The 22,213-nt window shown below is 38.6% G+C and overlaps 3 protein-coding genes across 3 annotated transcripts; all 3 read right to left on the bottom strand.

The window, feature by feature from the left end:
• Window positions 1-1,627: 1,627 nt before the first annotated feature.
• LOC111239756 (extracellular calcium-sensing receptor-like) lies at window positions 1,628-6,253 on the bottom strand. The gene is made up of 9 exons (XM_022769661.1): window positions 6,111-6,253; window positions 5,335-5,629; window positions 5,090-5,176; window positions 4,610-4,879; window positions 3,882-4,094; window positions 3,509-3,784; window positions 2,857-3,084; window positions 2,636-2,759; window positions 1,628-2,541 (listed from the first exon to the last, which is right to left on the bottom strand). Exons 1-9 carry the CDS (start codon window positions 6,218-6,220, stop codon window positions 1,628-1,630), a joined length of 2,517 nt encoding a protein of 838 aa, XP_022625382.1. The 5' UTR covers window positions 6,221-6,253.
• Window positions 6,254-10,324: 4,071 nt separating this feature from the next.
• LOC111239759 (extracellular calcium-sensing receptor-like) lies at window positions 10,325-14,697 on the bottom strand. The gene is made up of 9 exons (XM_022769665.1): window positions 14,492-14,697; window positions 13,917-14,211; window positions 13,676-13,762; window positions 13,196-13,465; window positions 12,437-12,643; window positions 12,054-12,329; window positions 11,553-11,780; window positions 11,333-11,456; window positions 10,325-11,238 (listed from the first exon to the last, which is right to left on the bottom strand). Exons 1-9 carry the CDS (start codon window positions 14,599-14,601, stop codon window positions 10,325-10,327), a joined length of 2,511 nt encoding a protein of 836 aa, XP_022625386.1. The 5' UTR covers window positions 14,602-14,697.
• Window positions 14,698-17,074: 2,377 nt separating this feature from the next.
• Window positions 17,075-21,928, bottom strand: LOC111239758 (extracellular calcium-sensing receptor-like). The gene is made up of 9 exons (XM_022769664.1): window positions 21,702-21,928; window positions 21,332-21,626; window positions 21,101-21,187; window positions 20,617-20,886; window positions 19,948-20,160; window positions 19,588-19,857; window positions 18,470-18,697; window positions 18,248-18,371; window positions 17,075-17,988 (listed from the first exon to the last, which is right to left on the bottom strand). The coding sequence occupies exons 2-9, from the start codon at window positions 21,596-21,598 to the stop codon at window positions 17,075-17,077; spliced, it is 2,373 nt and encodes a 790-aa protein (XP_022625385.1). The 5' UTR covers window positions 21,599-21,626; window positions 21,702-21,928.
• Between the last annotated feature and the right edge of the window lie 285 nt (window positions 21,929-22,213).

Raw genomic sequence — 22,213 nt, 5'->3', positions numbered from 1 at the left:
TCCATTCAGATGAAACTTTCTCCATAATTTACAAGATGAGGGAGGAGAGGAAGACACAGAGCATAAAGAGGGAGAACAGCAAAGAACCAATGTAAGGTAGACACACAAGAGCAAATAGGAGTCCAGAAAACCCCCCATAACTTCTCTCCTCCTTCACACCTTTTTCTATTCTTCACGCGAGGGTTCTTGGTTTTATGTGCAGGACTATGCCACCCCTTTGCATGCTTTCTGTCATTGTTAAATCTTTCCACCCATCAGGGCATGCTCTATGAGGGCAAGACACAACACACACATCAACAATTATGTTTGTATAACATATAAGAAAATAATATAAATGTTTTGCCATATCAGCAAGTGTTTAAGCAAATATAAGCCTTGAACCAAAACATATATTTAACAAATTTTTATGTTTATCTTTTGTAGTCTTTTGTTGTTTCCTATTAGAAAATTAAAGCCCATCTTTTTGATTATTTATTTTTCTTGATATGACACATCCCATGATTTAAATATGTCAGGACTGGTATAATTCTGCCAATAGAGCATTTTCTGTAACTATGGTATGGTACAGTGTAGCTATGATGAACTCAGACAAATTGCATAATTTCAAGAGACACTTTACTATTTGGAAATTTTGAAGAATAGTTGTGGCTGACATATACCTTTGGCACCTACTGGACAGCATGCTTACTCAATTTGTTAATCCAGACCAAATTGGCTTTAGGAATCAAAGGTTATTGACTTACGAGACCCTTAAAACCACCAACCTATATATATATATATATATATATGTATTCTTTTTTTTTTCAAATATTTGATAGTATTGTGTAAAGATAATTATTTCAAATGCTTACCAACTTTTATATGATTTTATTAGGTACTTCAGAGTACACCAAAAGTGAAGCTCGTTGTAAGTGGGACATCCTCAAAGATTTTCTGCACGGAGAGAAAAACCTGCCAAGCCTGTCCCATCTCTCTGTTACTATATGTTCATATAGAAGTGCCACTTTCAGAAGCTGGAACTCACAATATTACTACCGATCTGCAGTCAAATATTCCAAAACCTGCATGAAATGCAGATGATATGTTGCTGTTTCTCAAAAAACCAAAATGTCTTATGAGTTATCACAAAGATGGTGCAATGTTAAGTTGATTTTTTCAGGTGGTAATGTAAGTGCAACTTGAAAAATGAAGCTACTTTGTATATTATGGTGATTAAAACTGTCCTCCAAATCCAATTCAAATAAATATTTTTGGTTAAAGCATGGACTGTTCTGTTGCTGCCTGCGGCTGTTTCTCTTACTTTGGAGAATTTGTCAGGAATCATTTTGAAGAACTAAAACAGTCACATAAATAGTCAGGTGGGAACTTAGGAAAAGGCCTTTAAATGTGTTAAATCTATATTATATATATTATAATATTGGCAATAATAAAGAATCTGTTTTGTCCAAACATTTCTTTATTTCTTGCAGTTTCATCTAAGTTTATTCTTTAGAGTGAAAAAAGTCAGAAAGTATAAAGAAATATACTCACTTTTTATACAATGATCATTTCAAGGGCAGATCACAAATGAATTAATGCAAAATATACAAGTTCAGACCAGTTCATCATTTTACTGCATCTTGTGCTTTTATGACTTAGTAGTTCCTCGACCCATAATAGCTTTCTTTGTGTTTCTCTCTGGTCTCAGCAGGATTATGTAACATTTGGGTCCAAACAGCGCCACCAAGAGGCCAAAACTAGAGGCCAGGATGGCAAATACCTCCACTGCATCTGCATATTTTCCTGGGGAGTTGACATAAGCAGGGACAAAGGCCACCCACACAGCACAGAAGATCAGCATGCTGAAAGTGATGAATTTGGCCTCATTGAAGTTGTCTGGAAGATTTCTTGCCAGAAAAGCTAACAGGAAGCTAAGTATAGCCAGTAAACCAATATAACCAAGTAACACTGCAAAACCGATCGTAGAGCCAACTACACACTCATAAACTATCTTGTCATTGTGGTATTGGGTGTTTTTATGAGGTGCTGGTGAGGCAGAGACAATCCAACAAGTGCAGATTGCTGCCTGAATGCATGTCAGCACCAAAACCGTCCCTCTCTGCTGCACAGCACCAAACCACTTCAGACTGGCTCCACCTCCTGGCTTGGAGGCCTTGAACACAGCCAGAACCACCATGGTTTTAACCAGGATGCATGAGACACAAAGCACAAAGCTGATGCCAAATGCTGCATGTCTCAGCTGGCATGTCCACAGTCTGGGTCGTCCAATGAACAGCAGTGAGCACAGGAAACATAGTTTAAGTGACACCAAGAGCAGGAAACTGAGTTCTGAATTGTTGGCACGCACCATGGGTGTGCTGCGATGATAGATGAAGATGCCCAGAACAACAGCACAGATAAATGTGCCCAGCAATGAAGTTGTTGTCAAACAAATTCCCAGAGGCTCATGGTAGGAGAGGAACTCTGTTTTCTTAGGAACACAGTGGTCACGCTGGGGGTTGGACCAGAAATCCTCTGGACAACTGATGCACTTCATGGAGTCTGAAAAACAGAAGAAGATGGTGAAATACATTCCTGCTATGAAGTATATAAAATCCCCTGAGTAAACTAAAAATATTAAAACATGAACACTCACCACTTTTATTGCTGATCTTTCCCTCAGAACAAGGGATGCAGTCAAAACAGCACACAGGTTCCCCCTTCTTTCTGGCCATGCGGGTACCAGGAGGACAGCTCTCACTGCACACTGACCGGGGGGGCTGTAGGGAGAAAAATAAATATGTCATTATGTGTTGTTTTACATCGGTCACAATTACAGTCCAAAAAACAGAGGTGTCCGGAAAAATTAGAAGTAACCTCTTTTGATTCAAAGTTCCAGAAGATTTTATCTTCATCAAGTGTGAGTTCTTCACCTTTGAAGGCAGATTTTTTAACCTCTCCCACATTCTGAACTGTAATTCTTCCATCAGGGAGCCACTGCCAGTTCATGATATCATAGATTGGAGAGGCATCACCATTCTCATCAAATGACACTTGATCACCAAATGATGTGGTGAAGTTGACCATTTGCAAATAATGTACAAGCTACACATGGATGACAGAAATAAAAGGCAGTAAGGCAGGTGACAGACTCCTTTCAAACAGAAGTTTGTCCCACTTTGTACCAAAATCATAGCACTTTCATCTTTCTAAATTTATTTTTTTGTTGTTGTTTTAAGTATTGAGACACCCTGAAATTCAGGTTGTTGTTTTGTCTGACTGGTTTAATGATCTGATTCTCAGTCATCACTGTCAGAAAACAAAATTGGAACGTGTTAATTCTGCTACTTTTAGTATTAAATATTATATAATAAACATTTCACATTTGAGAGAAAAATAATTGAATGAATAGCTAGTGTGTCAATACCATTATTACATAATGTGTATTTTACTAACCTAAACTCACAAAATGTATTCAGTATATTCAGTTAAGTACTCCAAAGAAGTGGAGTGTAAATTTATATCTCACCTGCCATGGCTCCAGTGTTTGCAAAGAAGCACAGCTGTTCCCGTTGAAAGGCCCTCTCCCTGGCTCACACTTAAGTATGTTATCAAGGGCATACGCCAGGGCATACGCAGCTTTGTAAACATTGTACTCTGGCCTGAGGTTGGAAAGATCCATGAACTCAGTCTCCACATTCTCTAGATTTTCATCTCCAGTGCATAATGCTCCTCCAGCTTCTATCCAACCTGGTGGAGGTGGTGCAAATCTACACTGAAATGTGTATTCCCAAAACTGCCTCACCTGAAATGCATTAAAAACTCATTGTTAAAAAGAAATTACAGTGTAATTTTTATCATTATTATTATTACTTATTTTAGATCTAATTGAAAGATTCAACTCTTACGATGTTATTTCCATAGCTGTCGCTGTCATATTGGTCGGGATGTATTTGTAAGAGGAATTCCCTGATGCCTGGTATTTCTCCTCGACGGATGGCAATGCCCAGTGTCCCGCTCAGGTACGGCATGAGACGGGGGGTCTGGAGCACAGCAGCTGCTGTCCACGCTTCACTTGCAATCCACTGCAGGCCTGTCACATCCTGCCGCACCACCTGAGCATTGTATTATATGAAATATATTTTTCAGACTTCTGTAGTACACTTCACTGTTTTGTTGGAAATATTAATTTGTCCACCACAATTTCAATTTTGAAGCGAGTCAAAGAAGCAACACAGTTTTTTTCATGCATCATGGTGGGTTGAACTTTCTCAAAGTGCAAAACAGTATGTCACAACAAATTTCAATTTGTTGTAAGGTAACTGGTGCTTTTGTGCTTGCACCCAAAAATGTATTGAAATAGTTCAAGCAATGTTTTCATCCAGCTGAAACTTCAGGTAACATTACCAGACATTTTCAAACATTTTGACCTGATGAAGATTCAACTGGATCTGAAATTTGCTGTTGTAGAAAACTGTGTTTGACACTGATTATAAATTAGAGGATTCTGGTTGGCGAATGTTGACTCAGACAAACAAATAAAGAAACAAACAAATTAAGTCATCATGTTACATTTCTTAAAATCATACATCAATGTATTTTATAAATTATAGGCTATTTGAATTCCAACCTCTTCCATTAGTTGAATCATGTGCATCTCATGTGCAAAAACCATGACTACACGAGCTGTTGATGTCTTTATCAAATATACAATCCTCTTGAGTTCACTTGGGTCACTGTCCCAGGGCAACACCTCTAGGTAGGCCAGACAACCTCCACCAGACTGAGCCAGGTCAGACTGCAAGGACTGGGCAACATGGAGTCCATAATCATCATCACTGACCAGCAGACCTACCCATGTCCAGCCAAAGTGTTTTAGGATCTGAATCATAGCACGCACCTACAGTATGTGGATACAATGGTGAGAAGAGTTAAGTGCACACACTAATATATTCTTTTAAAATTAAATCTCACTCAAACTTCAATTAATGTAACTTGTATAAGTGATATTACATATAGACATTTCATAATAGAATCACATTATGTGACCCTATCCAGGAAAAAAGAAAATGTTTGTGTCATCAGGGATAACTTGGTAATAGTGTTTCACCTGAAAAGCATCACTTGGAATTGTTCTAAAGAAGGAAGGAAATCTTTGCCGATCAGTAAGGCAGGAACACGTGGCAAAATAACTCACCTAAAAAGAAACATGCAGAATGAATTCATATTAATCATCTCCTGCAAGTCAAACCCAGTCAAAATATTTCATCAATGTATCACAGTGAACTACGACACTTATTCAAATACAGAATCTAAAAATACAACAATTCACAAGATAGAAGATAGGAAACTCACAATTGGAAGCTTGAATAAACCTAGCACATTGGAGATTGCAATAGAAAATGTTGAGAAGGAATCACCCACAATCCCCAGAACTGGAGGGCTCCCTAAACAGTTCTCCTGAAGCAGAAACTGCTCCTCTCGACCACTGGCCAGTGATAGTGCACTACTGAATCCGATAATAAGTGCACCACAGTTATCATAGAGACTGTATCCAAGAGTCACATTATGTAGCAGATTGGAGTTCTTGTTGATTTCATCAATAGCAAAGGCCATGGTCATGGCATGTCTGAACCCTAGAATGTCAAAGCTAACATACAAGATATCACTGTTAATCACTAAAATGTATATTTTACTTTGTGAACTGTAATGCTGATACTGTGATGCTGATACTTTTAAAACTTTAAAACATATATATATATCACATTATGTAGCAGATTGGAGTTCTTGTTGATTTCATCAATAGCAAAGGCCATGGTCATGGCATGTCTGAACCCTAGAATGTCAAAGCTAACATACAAGATATCACTGTTAATCACTAAAATGTATATTTTACTTTGTGAACTGTAATGCTGATACTGTGATGCTGATACTTTTAAAACTTTAAAACATATATATATATATATGTACACATTTATAAATTGGACCAATGTTTATAACATGTTAGACAGATTTAAAAGTATCAGCATAACTGTCACCAAATGTAACATTACACTTACTTCAGAAGCATTTCAGAACAGATATTTTCTTCTTCACTATAAATACTATCAGCAGAAGTGTGTGAAACTCACCCTTTGCAGCTGGGCTGTTGTGGCTCTGAGGTAAATGTCAACTCAGGGAAGATAGAGGTGTAGTGGACCTCAAACAACCCACCCAGAACCACATCGCCAGGCTTGTGCATTCCATTCAGATGAAACTTTCTCCACAATTTACAAGATGACACGGAGCATAAAGAGGGAGAGGAGCAAAAAAACATGATAAGGTAGACACACAAGAGCAAATATGAGTCAGGAACCCCCCCCATAACTTCTCTCCTCCCTTTACACCTTTCTAATCTTCATGCAAGGGTTCTTGGTTTTATATGCAGGGTCTATGTCATCCCGTTTGCATGCTTTCTGTCATTGTTTAATCTTTCATAACACCAATCAGGGCATGCGCTATGAGGGCAGGGCACAACACACACATAAACTTACGTATGTTTGTATAATGTTTACATAATGTAAATGTTTTGCCATATCATAAAGTTATTCAAAAAGTATAAGGCATGAACCGAATCATATATTTTGTAAATTATTTTGATGTTTATCTTCTTTTGTTTTTCCATTGGAAATTTTTTTTTTTTAATTAATCAAATACATTATAAGGGGATTATTTATCATTTTAGTCCCCTTCTCTTAGGTTAGCAAGATTCATTTTCTCTCCTTTTTCACTTTTATTTTCATTCCTTTCGTATTACATTTTGTCAATGAAACTTGATATACTGTTGGGCATTTTGAAAGTGCAACAGCTTATCAGTTACTGGTTATCAGAAATCAATATCATATAATAACGTTAATTAATATTCAAGTTCCTTGGGGTACCCATGTAAAATATGAAAGGATAGCCAATTCACTGATTCAGTCTGAAAGTACTATCAATTTGCAACTCGGATTAGTCGCATTGTCACCTCAAATCTGTTTCCATTAAGCATCAGGCAGAGCTTTTTTCATTGCATCATTTCTCAAAAGAGGCAATACTTGCAATACTTACATGTGAATTATTTCACTATCTGTACAGGAACACTGACTGCTATGAAACATTTCTTTATTAAATGACTCAAAAATATTTTCTGAATGTACCCACAAAAGGTCCTCAATTCTTAAGAGATTCAGGGAAATGAAGACATACACATGAATTCAATGAAACCTTTTGCTTTCCACACAGTGTTTCAAATTGTTGGTTTCAGTTTCTCAAATCTTCATAATCCCTCTGTTATAATAATGTCCTTACATAGTAAGAACTTGAGTGTGACAAGGATTGACCAGAAATAACATGTTGCCCTTTGGCCCCGGAACTAGCAGCATTATCTAAAAAAAAAAAACAAAAAAACAAACAAAAAAAAACGTACAGACACTAATTTCTTGTCAATAGACATCTACTTTGCCCTGAATGTTTTAGTCCTCCACATTGGATCATGGAGATATGCCTGCATAGAGGCTTTCATATTGTGGCAGATCATAAAGTATACATTTTCCTTTGCACATTATCACATCAAATATCGGTTTCCTGCCCTGCAATACTCTTTTCAGTGCAACTGCTTTTTCTACTGTAACCTAACGCTAGCACAGAATCACAACTGTGCTGTTTATTGTGGACAGCCGGGATGAAGCAAAACACATAACTTTTTTTCAACATAATTTTGTTCTTGTGCTGGAATCTCCATTTTATGAGTGGTCGTCTGTGGTCGATTGTGATAATGTTAAGCATGGGCTACTAGGGCTGAATGATTAATCACATTTGCGATAATATCACAATATGATAATACAAGATTTTCTAACCGTAAAGGCAGTGATTACACTCTGGTCACGTGACATGCAAACAATAGTAGAGCAGTTGGCTAAAACAGGGAGCAACAACTTGGCATGCTACACTTTGACCTGTTGTACAATGGCCCCAGGCTCAACAGAACCTGGCACTGTGGAAACTTTAGTGTCAAAGAGGAGCAGTACGTCGGTTGTATGGAACTATTTTGGCTTTAAAAAAAGAAGAAGATGCTCACAGCGTCAGGTATTGTGCAGTTTTTTATTGTGTTTTTAATCTTCTGTAAAGTGTCCTTGAGTGCTGTGAAAGGCGCTGCCAAATAAAATGTATTAATATTATTATTACATTGTTATAAGAAATAAAAATATGTCATTCATATCAATTCATGCATCATCTAATTTCATCATGACATATAGGACTGGCCTACAGGAAAGAACTGTTTATGTTTAATCTATCTAATATTAATTTAGTCATATTATGGAATGATTTATTACTTGTGTTTGTTGAATAATACAGAAGATAAGGAACTTAAAAAATGAATTGCATATTAAACTGCAATTGCAATATTGGTAAAAAAAAAAATCGCAATTAGATTATTTTCCCAAATTGTTCAGCCCTATAGGCTACTATCCAACATCAGAATTGTCAACATCGGGCTAAGCTTGACAACTCAGTAGCAACATAGAGTACATTAACTAATAATAGCACAACAACTGTCTCAGCTCATTGTTTGGAGACGACTGCAAAAGCCAATATGTAGCCAATGGAATGGCTGCTTACGGGCCTATTCAATGTTCTCCTGAAGTCCAACCTGACCAAAAGGATCAATAAGGTCGATCCCGCTGCAGAGCAACGATAGGCTCTTGATAAGGAAAAAAAAACTACAGATTTATGTGGTACCAAGGGCATAGAGGTTTGGTCGCAACATTGGTAGGGATGCAACAAACCTGCCACCCCTCCAAAACAAAAAGAACTTTTGAGTGCTGTCAAGCAAATGAGATAATAACATATAAGATCTGAATTTACATTCAGACATGTATTTATATCTAAATAAAACTATACAGTATCAAATCAAAGACTACAACTTTAGAATATTATCATGTGTTATAAGAACTTACACGTTAACATCAGAATAGGTGAACTATGGTTATGTTAAATATAAGTTAATAATTTACAATGAAATGTCTTTTCAGCAACAGTAGTTAGTGGCCGTTAAGTGTAGTGTCTAATGTCCAGTCTCTGGAGTTTCTGTTATTGGTAGAGTCTATTGCTGCTCTGTCTGAACAATAAACGAATAATTGAGTGCCTAACTACCTGCTGTACATTTAAACTTAAACTAGTTCTGCTTCAACACGCAGAGCTCTCTGCTCCTGTTAGCGACATTCACTAATTCAGCAGTTGTTTACATGCTATTTAGATGCTAGTTACTTTAGCTTTGCAGTTAGCGATAGCTTCTCTCCCTTTCTCTTGCTCGGTGTGTCTTAAACTAACAGATGAACTTGTTCGTCAGAGTGTGGTGTTTTTGTAACTTCAGTGTGGAGGACTGTGATGTTTATTACATCTTCAGTGATGTCTGCTCTTATTTTAACACACAGCTCCGCTCGTTAACCGGAGATGCCCTCTCACAGCAGCCTTCAGCGTGATAGGCTATTACTCATGACTTCTTACCAATCAGATGGTGCTGTGGGTGGCACATTACTCTAGATTACAGAGTGGAAACTATAGAGAGACAGGAACCTAGATCAGAGACAGGCAGCTGCATCAGAGCCAAAGTACCGCATTTCAAAAATGTATTTATTTTATTGATTATCGGTTAGCCTAGAGTGCCTAGAGCCAAGCTCGCAAAGGAATGATCTAATATGACTACACTCCAAACATAGTGCAAACAAGTTCACTCAAATATTGGTAGGGACAATTCTGTCCTCTCAAAATATTGGTAAGGACATGTCCCTACTGTCCATATGCAAATCTACGCCCTTGCGTGGTAATGCAAGTAGATCCTAGTAGCATATCCAATATTTTCAGAATTGGTGGCAGGCTTTTCAGTTTTTTGAAATTAATAAATTAAGTTATTTATTTATTTTTTGATAGCTATTCTAAATGCTAAAGGACAAATAGCCTTCTAAAAACAAGAATTAGTAGGAGTAGTTTGAGTCAGGCTGTCACCCATATAAAAATGGTTTAATTTCAGCTTTGAGTTTTAGTCAGGTGGGAATTGAGGCAAAGACCTTTAAGTCTCTTAAATCTTATGAAATGTTATCAGGCAATAAATTGACAATAATAAATAATCGGTTTTATGCATGAACATTTCTTTATTGCTTGCAGTTTCATCTAAGCTTATTCTTTACAGAGAAACATTTCTGAAGTTAAAAAGAAGTTTACTTATTTGTTATATAGTGGTCATTTCAAGGGCAGATCACTAATGAATTAATGCAAAATAGATGTTGGTTCAGACCAATTGATCATTTAACTGTATCTTGTGCTTTTATGACTTAGAGGTTCCTCTACCCATAATGGCATTCTTTGTATTTCTCTCTGGTCTCAGCAGGATTATGTAACATTTGGGTCCAAACAGCGCCACCAAGAGGCCAAAACTGGAAGCCAGGATGGCAAATACCTCCACTGCATCGGCATATTTGCCTGGGGAGTTGACATAAGCAGGGACAAAGGCCACCCACACAGCACAGAAGATCAGCATGCTGAAAGTGATGAATTTGGCCTCATTGAAGTTGTCTGGAAGATTTCTTGCCAGAAAAGCTAACAGGAAGCTGAGGATAGCCAGTACGCCAATATAACCAAGTAAAACTGCAAAACCGATCGTGGAGCCAACTACACACTCATAAACTATCTTGTCATTGTGGTATTCGGTGTTTTTATGAGGTGCTGGAGAGGAAGAGACAATCCAACAAGTGCAGATTGCTGCTTGAATGCATGTAAGCGCCAAAACCGTCCCTCTCTGCTGCACAGCACCAAACCACTTCAGACTGGCTCCACCTCCTGGCTTGGAGGCCTTGAACACAGCAAGAACCACCATGGTTTTAACCAGGATGCATGAGACACAAAGCACAAAGCTGATCCCAAATGCTGCATGTCTCAGCTGACATGTCCATAGTCTGGGACGACCGATAAACAGCAGTGAACACAGGAAACATAGTTTAAGTGACACCAAAAGCAAGAAACTGAGTTCTGAATTGTTGGCACGCACCATGGGTGTTCTGCGATGATAGATGAAGATGCCCAGAACAACAGCACAGATAAATGTGCCCAGCAATGAAGTTGTTGTCAAACAAATTCCCAGAGGCTCATGGTAGGAGAGGAACTCTGTTTTCTTAGGGACACAGTGGTCACGCTGGGTGTTGGACCAGAAATCCTCTGGGCAACTTGTGCACTCCATGGAGTCTTAAATACAGAGGAAGATGGTGAAATACATTCCTGCTATGAAGTATATAAAATCCCCTGAGTAAACTAAAAATATTAAAACATGAACACTCACCACTTTTATTGCTGATCTTTCCCTCAGAACAAGGGATGCAGTCAAAACAACACTCAGGTTCCCCCTTCTTTCTGGCCATGCGGGTACCAGGAGGACAGCTCTCACTGCACACTGACCGGGGGGGCTGTAGGGAGAAAAATAAACATGTCATTCAGTGTTATTTTACACTTGTAAGAATTACAGTCCAAAAAAGAGAGGTGTTGGAAAAATTAGAAGTAACCTCTTTGATTTCAAAATTCCAGAAGATTTTATCTTCATCAAGTGTGAGTTCTTCACCTTTGAAGGCTGATTTCTTAACTTCACCCACATTCTGAACTTTAGTTCGTCCGTCAGGGAGCCACAGCCAGTTCATGATATGATAGATTGGTAAGACATCACCATTCTCATCAAATGACACTTGATCACCAAATGGTGTGGTGAAGTTGACCTTTTGCAAATAATGTACAAGCTACAAATGGATGATAGAAACAAAAAAGACAGTTTGGCTCCTTCCAAAAAGAGATTTATCCCTCTTTGCAACAAAATCATACCATTTTCATCTCTCTACGTTTAATTGCTTTTGTTTGTTTTAAGTATTGAGACACCCTGAAATTCAGAATGGTGTTTGGCCTAACTGTTTTAATTCCACTTCACAAAAGTGTACTCATTTAAGTACTTAATGGTATAGCAGCTTTGCAAAAAAAAAGAAAAAAAAAAAGGGGAGTGTAAATTCATATCTCACCTGCCATGGCTCCAGTGTTTGCAAAGTAGCACACCTGTTCCCGCTGAAAGGCCCTCTCCCTGGCTCACACTGAAGTATGTTATCAAGGGCATACGCCAGAGCATACACAGCCTTGTAAATATTGTACTCTGGCCTGAGGTTAGAAAGATCCAAGAGCTCAGTCTCCACATTCTCTAGATCTTCATGTCCAGTGCATAATGCTCCTCCAGCTTCTATCCAACCTGCTGGAGGTGGTGCAAATCTACACTGAAATGTGTATTCCCAAAACTGCCTCACCTGAAATACAGTATATTAAAATACCATCATTAACAGAAAATTCAGCATATACTATTGTTATTTATTATGTATTTTATAACAAACTTAGTTTCTAATTTAATTCTTACAAAGTTATTTCCATAGCTGTCATTGTCATATTGGTCAGGACGTATTTGTAACATGAATTCCCTGAGTCCTGGTATTTCTCCTCGACGGATGGCAATTCCCAGTGTTCCACCCAAATATGGCATGAGGTGGGGGGTCTGGAGCACAGCAGCTGCTGTCCAGGCTTCACTGGCTATCCACTGCCGGCCTGTCACATCCTGTCTCACCACCTGTGTATTGTATTATATGAAATTAATTATTTTGGACTTAAAACAGTGCACAGTATGAAGTCCAACATGCCCATTTAACATGGGTTCTGCATATTGCAACCTAGATTTAAAAAAAATTCAATTATTAAGTGAATTAAAGTAGCAACATTTTTTTAAGCATCATGGGTGGGTTGAAAATGCAAAAAAGTGCCTTTGTAAAGCTTCAAACAGTCACAAAAAGCTGTTTGTTGTACGCTTCTCTTTTTAATATAAATCATTTAATGTAATTACTAGAATCATTTACAATAAATTTCAAATATTTCAAGCAATGTTTTCATCCAGCTGAAACTTCAGGTAACATTACCAGACATTTTCAAACATTTTGACCTGATGAAGATTCAACTGGATCTGAAATTTGCTGTTGTAGAAAACTGTGTTTGTTTGACACTGACTATAATTGAGAGGAGTTTGGTTTGTAAATTTTGGTTTTGACAAACAAATAAAGAAGAAAAATAAGTCATAATGTTACATTTCTTAAAATCATGCATTTTCAAATTATATTTGAATTCCAACCTCTTCCATTAGTGGAATCAAGTGCATGTCGTGTGCAAAAACCATGACTACACGAGCTGTTGATGTCTTTATCAAATATACAATCCTCTTGAGTTCACTTGGGTCACTGTCCCAGGGCAACACCTCTAGGTAGGCCAGACAACCTCCACCAGACTGAGCCAGGTCAGACTGCAAGGACTGGGCAACATGGAGTCCATAATCATCATCACTGACCAGCAGACCTACCCATGTCCAGCCAAAGTGTTTTAGGATCTGAATCATAGCACGCACCTACAGTATGTGGATACAATGGTGAGAAGAGTTAAGTGCACACACTAATATATTCTTTTAAAATTAAATCTCACTCAAACTTCAATTAATGTAACTTGTATAAGTGATATTACATATAGACATTTCATAATAGAATCACATTATGTGACCCTATCCAGGAAAAAAGAAAATGTTTGTGTCATCAGGGATAACTTGGTAATAGTGTTTCACCTGAAAAGCATCACTTGGAATTGTTCTAAAGAAGGAAGGAAATCTTTGCCGATCAGTAAGGCAGGAACACGTGGCATAATAACTCACCTATAAAGAAACATGCAGAATGCACTCATATTACTTTTCTCATGCAAGTCAAACCCAGACAAAATATTTATCTATCACAATTAAATATGACAATGATTTAATTAAAGAATTTAAGAATAAAAAAAATTCAAAAGATAGAAGATAGGAAACTCACAATTGGCAACTTGAATAAACCTAGCACATTGGAGATTGCAATAGTAAATGTTGAGTAGGAATCACCCACAATTCCTAGAACTGGAGGGCTCCCTAAACAGTTCTCCTGAAGCAGAAACTGCTCCTCTCGACCACTGGCCAGTGATAGGGCACCACTGAATCCAATTACAAGTGTGGCACAGTTATCATAGAGACTGTATCCAAGAGTCACATTATGTAGCAGATTGGAGTCCTTGTTGATCTCATCAATAGCAAAGGCCATGGTCATGGCATGTCTGAACCCTAGAATGTCAAAGCTAACATATAAAATAAAATGGTAATCATTAAAACATATTATTTCACTCGAAAAAATTATATATATATCGAGAGAGAGAGAGAGAGAGAATTTTACCTATGTTGACAACATATTACTCACTTGTATAAATTATTTTAAAAGTATCACCATAACTGTCACCAAATGTTACATTACTCACTTCATTAGCATTTCATCATAGTGACATTTTCTTCCTTATCATGAATACACAAAGCAGAATTTCCACATGCTCATGCTGTCTGCTGCATGTGCTTGAAACTTACCCTTTACAGCTGGGCTGTTGTGGCTCTGAGGTAAATGTCCACTCAGGGAAGACAGAGGTGTAGTGGACCTCAAACAGCCCACCCAGAACCACATCGCCAGGTTTGTGCATTCCATTCAGATGAAACTTTCTCCGTAATTTACAAGATGAAAGTAGAGAGGAAGACACGGAGCATAAAGAGGAGGACAAGCAAAAAAACAAGATACGGTAGACACACAAAAGCAAATAAATGTCAAGAAAACCCCCCATAACGTCCCTCCTCTCTTCACACTTGTTTCTATTCTGCATGTAAGGGTTCTAGGTTTTATATGCAGAGCTATGTCATCCCATTTGCATGTATTCTGTCATTGTTTAATCTTTCACAACACCCATCAGGGCATGCGCTATGAGGGCAGGACACAACACACACACACGCATCAACTTAATTATGTTAGTAGAACATCTAAAACACATCAGAAAGTTTTGACAAATATAAGGCATAAATCAAATTTTAAATTTTGTAAATTACTTTGATGTTTATCCCATGAAAATGAATGCTTTAGAGTCTTAAGTATTTGAAGACATTTTTCAAATATCTGGGGATCATAATCAATTACATAGCATGAGTCTGTTGTTTTAATCCTCTTCTCAGTTGAGCAAGGTTCATCCTCTTGTTTTTTACTCTTATTTTCATTACTTTGGTATTACACATTCATGTAATTCTATTTTTTCAATAAAACTTGGTTTATTTATGCTTGTGCGGTAGTTCCACAATGTCTTTTTGTAAAGTGTGGATCATACTCTATGACGTTTTGGACAGGAATGGTGCCGCTATGGCAATTTTTTTAGCTATGGTATGGCACAGCTATGGAACTATCTATCTAACTATGTATCTAACTATGTTTCAATCCGAACGTGTAAAAGTTGCACTTGGTAATCTTCTGTGTATGCAGGTGGGTGCATACAATCCAATATCCATGTGTTATATGCTTATTGTTCTCAACTAAGCAAAGAAAAGCTGAGCGGGTATCCCCTCCAGAGTTTCTGACAGCGGTGAAGATGGTGCTGCGGTATGGGTGCCGCCAACTTATTCTTCTGGAAATGGAATAGAGGTGTTTGATATCCCAAAGATGCTGTTAATGGGCACATCCCTTTCACAGTGCAGTTGGGGAATTATGAGTGTATTCTATCAATGGCAGATGAATACTCCAAGCAGAGGCGTTGGAGGCCATGACAGATTGAAGAGCCGACTCCCAATGCCCTTGGGACAGGAAGCGGACATTGTAGACCAGGAGGAGGGCGATGAGATGACTACGTTGCAACATAGGCCAGAGTGTCCATCTCCGTAGTGGGCCACCATAAGTGTCTCTTAAGCAGCGTCAGAGTTCATTTCATTCCTGGGTGGGAGCGAAAAGAATCTGGGACAAACAGATGGTTACCAAGGTCTGGCTGATGTTGCTGAGAATCTCATAATGCAGATGAAATATTCCAGGTCGCATCTGCTACCACACAGGTTGGAGGGATAATAGTGTCTGGGCTGGGGTCTGCTTCCTTGTCACGCTGGCGAGATAGGGCATCAGGCTTAACATTCTGGGCCCCTGGAGGATAGGTAAGTATGAAATTAAATCTGTTAAACATGAGGCCCAGCAGGCTTGAAAGGAGTTTGTTTGGCAGTTTGGATGTAGGCTAGATTGTTATGAGCAGTCCAAACCACAAAAGCCTGTTCTGTGCCAATGTCTCCAAGCGAGTTTCGTTGCCAGCAGCTCAGGATTGCCAACATCATGATTCCTTCTAGCAGGAGAGAGACGACATGAAAAGAAGGCACAGGGACGAAGCTTTTGATCCAAGTGCTGAGAGAGGACAGACCCAACCCAAGTATCAGATGTGACTACCTCAACAATAAATTGTCATGAGGGATCAGGTTGCACCAGGACTGCAGCTGAAGTTCCTCTTCACTTCAGCTCGTGAAAGGCCAACCCAACCCAAGTATCAGTACCCATGGAATGGAGGAGGATGTTACTTTAGCAAGTGGTGCAGAAGAACTCTCTGCAGTTCTTTCCTGGTGGTGGGCTGTGGCCACTCTGAAACATCTTATATCTTCTATATCTTCTCTGGGTCTGTCTTAATCTGCCCAATCTCTACAATGTACCCCAGAAAGGTGGAGTAGAATGTTTCTCAGGTTTAAAAATAAGTTATATGTTGGCTATTTAAAGGGCAGATCACAACTGAATGAATGCAGCACTAGAATGACACTCAAAGCGTGCAGACATCTGCCAAGGCCAATGTCAAACAAGATACACCAGAATATAGAGAAAAGAAATTCTAATTCATTGTAAATGTTCCAGGTTTGACCGAAAATTGAATGGATGTGGTACAAATTGGTTCAGTAGTTTTTGCTTAATCCTGACAAAGACACACAAAAAAATAGTAAAGAAACAAAGAATACAAAAAATAATTTTTAAAACTTTATTAATATATCATGGGATATTTTTGCCATTATGTCAGGGAAGATTTATATCTAAAGAGGTTATTTATTGTGTGTCATTTTGGGAGCAGATGAATGAATTTAAAACATAGGCTGGATGGAAACTGGATGATATTTACTTTATGACTTTGTGTTTCCTCGACCCATGATAGCTTTCTTAGTGTTTCTCTCTGGTCTTAGCAGGATTATGTAGCATTTGGGTCCAAACAGCGCCACCAAGAGGCCAAAACTGGAGGCCAGGATGGCAAATACCTCTACTGCATCTGCATATTTGCCTGGGGAATTGACATAAGCAGGGACAAAGGCCACCCACACAGCACAGAAGATCAGCATGCTGAAAGTGATGAATTTGGCCTCATTGAAGTTGTCTGGAAGATTCCTTGCCAGGAAAGCTAACAGGAAGCTGAGGATAGCCAGTAACCCTATATAGCCCAGTAACACTGCAAAACCAACTGTGGAGCCAACTACACACTCATAAACTATCTTGTCATTGTGGTATTCGGTATTTTTATGAGGTGCTGGTGAGGCAGAAACAATCCAACAAGTGCAGATCGCTGCCTGAATGCATGTCAGCACCAGAACTGTCCCTCTCTGCTGCACAGCACCAAACCACTTAAGTTTGGCTCCACCTCCTGGTTTGGAGGCCTTGAACACAGCCAGAACCACCATGGTTTTCACCAGGATGCATGAAACACAAAGCACAAAGCTGATGCCAAAAGCTGCATGTCTCAGCTGGCATGTCCATAGTCTGGGTCGGCCGATAAACAGCAGTGAACACAGGAAACATAGTTTAAGTGACACCAAAAGCAGGAAACTGAGTTCTGAATTGTTGGCACGCACCATGGGTGTGCTGCGATGATAGATGAAGATGCCCAGAACAACAGCACAGATAAATGTGCCCAGCAATGAAGTTGTTGTCAAACAAATACCCAGAGGCTCATGGTAGGAGAGGAACTCTGTTTTCTTCAGGACACAGTGGTCACGCTGGGGGCTGGACCAGAAATCCTCTGGACAACTTGTGCACTCCATGGAGTCTATGAAAATAGGGCAGAGTATAATTTTCATTTCGCATTTTCCTACTTCTTTTCAACTCTTAAGAGTTGCTATTGCAGCATCAAAGATATCATCCCTCCCACCTGTTATTTGCAATTGGGCACCATTGCCAAACATGCCCTCTGGTTTACTACAGTAATGGGCATATGTTGTCCTGAACACCAACTGGACATCCACAGGGGTTACTTAACACAAGTTAATACTCCACAGCAAATCAAAAATTCTGTAATGGATACCAACCAGTTTTGTTGCTGATCTTTCCCTCAGAACAAGGGATGCAGTCAAAACAGCACACAGGTTGTCCCCTTTTCCTTGCCATACGGGTACCTGGGGGGCAGGTTTCACTGCAAACTGACTTTGGTGGCTGTAAGGGAACAATAGTAAAATATCTGTTATTCTATATCATGTGATGCTTTTAATGTATGTAATTCTAAAGCAAGTGCAACAATAAGGAGAAGTAACCTCTTTGTTTTCAAAGTTCCAGAAGATTTTGTCTTTATGAAGTGTGAGTTCTTCACCTTTGAAGGGAGACTTCTTAACTTCACCCACACTTTGAACCTTTGTCCTTCCATCAGAGAGCCACAGCCAATTCATGATATCATATATTGGTAAGGCATCACCATTCTCATCAAATGACACTTGATCACCAAATGGTGTGGTGAAGTTGACCTTTTCCAAGTAATACATAAGCTACAAATTGGAGAGATAAAGTCAACAGGCTCATAATGTACTTTGTTCTTGGTTGGGTAAAAGTTCTACGTGCAAGGCTTTCTGTATTTAGTCATTCTAGTCTTCAAATTAGGGGTGTAGAAAATTTTACAAATCTGAAAGACTTTCACCTTATTATGACCAATAGTTGTGTTTAATTGTCAAGCGACATCTAGCGTCGCGTAATGTGACCCAAAAAGACCTAAGTGACTGAAGTGAATAGGGTGGTGGATGGATGGGTGTTGAAAACATCGGACTTAAGCATAGGAGGCCGCTGTTTCTTGTACCAATGACTGTTCCACAACATTAACCACGTTTTGTATTGAAACCATGACGTCAAAGGTGCTCTAATTGTAAAAAAGCACTTATTTTAACCCAAAACCTTTCCCTAAACCTACCCAAGTCGTTTTTGTGTCACACCTAACCAAACCTTTACCATAGCATTGTCATAACATAAAATGGTTTCTGTTTATCTGTGGCATATCTCCTAATAAGGACACACTTGTATGGGAAGTATCAGAGTATAGGGACAAATGACCTATGTGGTCGTTTAGGTTGAAGAATTGGCAAAATATGTTCTCCATTAAGCACTGAAACACCCTGAATTTCAGTTTGTTTAATTAATATATTTTAGTGGTTAATTATCATGGTTAAACAAACAAGCAAACAATTTTATTTCCTGCTATTTCAAGGATTCAATATTTTCTTTAAAAAAAAAACATTAAGTTAATAGCGGAAATACTGATATCCACTTAATGTAATGTCGTTTCTCACATTATTTTACTCTCACAAAACTGCATTTAGCAGGTTCCCTCAACATGTAGCATCTGATTAAAAAAAATATACAGATGGAGTGTAAATTTATATCACACCTGCCATGGCTCCAGTGTTTGCAAAGTGGCACAGCTGTGGCTGCTGAAAGGCCCTCGCCCTGGCTCACAGCGCAGCATGTCATCAAGGGCGTATGCCAGAGCATACACAGCCTTGTAAATGTTGTACTCTGGCCTGAGCTCTGACACATCCAAGAACTCAGTCTCCACATTCTCTAGATCTTCCTGTCCAGTGCATAGTGCTCCATCAGCCTCCACCCAATCTGCTGGAGGTGGAGCAAATCTACAATGAAAAGTGTATTCCCAAAACTGCTTCACCTGAAATACATTTAAAAAAATGACGTTAAGAGGTTATAACAATATATCATTCTTGTAATTTGTCAAAAGACTGGAAGATTAAACTCTTACCATGCTATTTTCATAGTCATTGCTGTGATGTTGTTCAGGATTAATTCTCAATAGGAACTCCCTGAGCCCTGGTATCTTTCCACGACGGATAGCAATGCCAAGTGTGCCACCCAAATATGGCATGAAAGCAGGAGTATGAAGTCCATCAACTAATGTCCAGGCTTCACTGGCAATCCACTGCAGGCCCGTAACATTCTTCCTCACAACCTGTGCATTGTATAACAACAGTCTTTTTCAGATGTCTGTGAAACAATTACAGTCTACATTGTATAATACACTAAATTACATCAAAACCTTATAATAATTGATTAATTCATTTAAATCTTGGTATTTTGATCTATGCTCCAAAACAACAGTTAAAGTAAAAAAAGTAAAGCATAAATAGCATATAGGATTAGTAAATGTTGAACATAGGTCTACAGAAAAGCATAAATATAAGACTAAATGTTGCATGGGTTTATGATGGGTAAAAATACATAGTTTTGCCACACCAAGGTTCCCAAATCCCAATTCCAAATGAGTCACAGAAGTACTAATCAATTTTTAATTAACCAAATATGGTTAATTAGAAATTCACAAGTAAATTTAGTTTCAAGGGAAGATGAAAACATTTTATAGTCAGGCTTTGGATTTATGAATACAAATGTATTTTCATCTCCCAACCTCTTCCATGAGTTGAATCATGTGCATCTGATGTGCAAACACAATGACCACACGAGCTGTTGATTTTGTCATCACATCCACAATCCTCTTATATTCATTCGGATCAGTGCCCCAAGGCAAAATCTCTGAGTAGGCCAGACAACCTCCACCAGACTGAGCCAAGTCAGATTGGAAGGATCTGGAAACATGGTGTCCATAATCATCATCACTGACCAGAAGACCTGCCCAAGTCCAGCCAAAGCGTTTTAGAATCTGAATCATAGCACGCACCTATAAGTGAATAGAGAGAGGCGGGATCAGTTTATAGGCTTGAATATTCTTTTACTTGACATTTGTTGCTTTGTTTGGTAATTTCATTAATTATGTACAAAGTAAATACATTCTAGGCACACAAGATGTATTTAACTGGCAATACTCATTTTTAAGTTTGCTTTACCTTACTGGAGACATATATGCAGGTCTTATTTTATGAATAGTGTTTCACCTGGAAAGCATCACTTGGGATTGTTCTGAAGAAGGATGGAAACCTTTGCCGATCACTCAGGCACGAACATGTGGCAAAATAACTCACCTACAATGAGACACATATCATGCACACAGGTCGTGCACATCTTGTGCAAGTTAGTAGAGATATTCAGCATATTTGACCTATTTTGACCATTTATATTCGATGAAAATACTTAATATTAAAGACAATTAAAGACAGGAGACTTACAATAGGAAGTTTGAATAAGCCCAGAACATTGGAGGTGGCAATAGAAAATGTTGAGAAGGGATCACCCACGATCCCCAGGACTGGAGGGCTCCCTAAACAGTTCTCCTGAGGCAGAAACTGCTCCTCTCGACCACTAGCCAATGATAATGCAGCACTGAACCCAATACCAAGTGTAGCACAGTTGTCATAAAGACTGTATCCCAGAGTCACATTAGGTAGCAGAGTGGAGTTTTTGTTGATCTCATCAATAGCAAAGGCCATGGTCATGGCATGTCTGAACCCTGGAGGGTCAAAGCTAATACACAAAATGTCAGTCTTAATTAAATCTTATAAAGTATCAATAATAATCTCTTATGTCTGTTAGACTTACCCTCGGCAGCTGGGCTGATGTGGCTCTGAGGTGAATGTCAGCTCTGGAAAGACAGAGCTGTAGTGGACTTCAAACAGCCCGCCCAGAATTACATTGCCAGCCCTGTGAATCCCATTAAGATTAAATTGCCTCCGTAATTTACAAGATGGAGAAAGAAAGAAAGATTCAGAGAAGAACAAAGAGGTAGAAATGAAAATCCGAGAGACACACAAAAGCAAATGTCTGACAAGAAAGGCCCTCATAACTGCCCTCCTTCCTTCACCCCTGTATCTAATCTTTATGCACAGGGTACTTAATTTTATATGCAGGGCTATGTAATCCTCTTTCGTCATTGTTTAATTGTTCACCACCCATCAAGGCATGGGCAGTGGTGGGGGATGGGCTTAATACACATTTCAAAATACTAAGCACATCAACATTAAAACTAGTAATTGGTTTTAATGTAGTGGATGATTGGTGTATGCCGCATCAGCACAAATATATACCATGTTGTAAATTTTTTAAAATCACTT

Source organism: Seriola dumerili, unplaced genomic scaffold, assembly GCF_002260705.1.
Source record: "Seriola dumerili isolate Sdu_G_001 unplaced genomic scaffold, Sdu_1.0 BDQW01004273.1, whole genome shotgun sequence".
Classification (NCBI taxonomy): Eukaryota; Metazoa; Chordata; class Actinopteri; order Carangiformes; family Carangidae; genus Seriola; species Seriola dumerili.
This window is presented reverse-complemented; position numbering and strand designations above follow the sequence as displayed.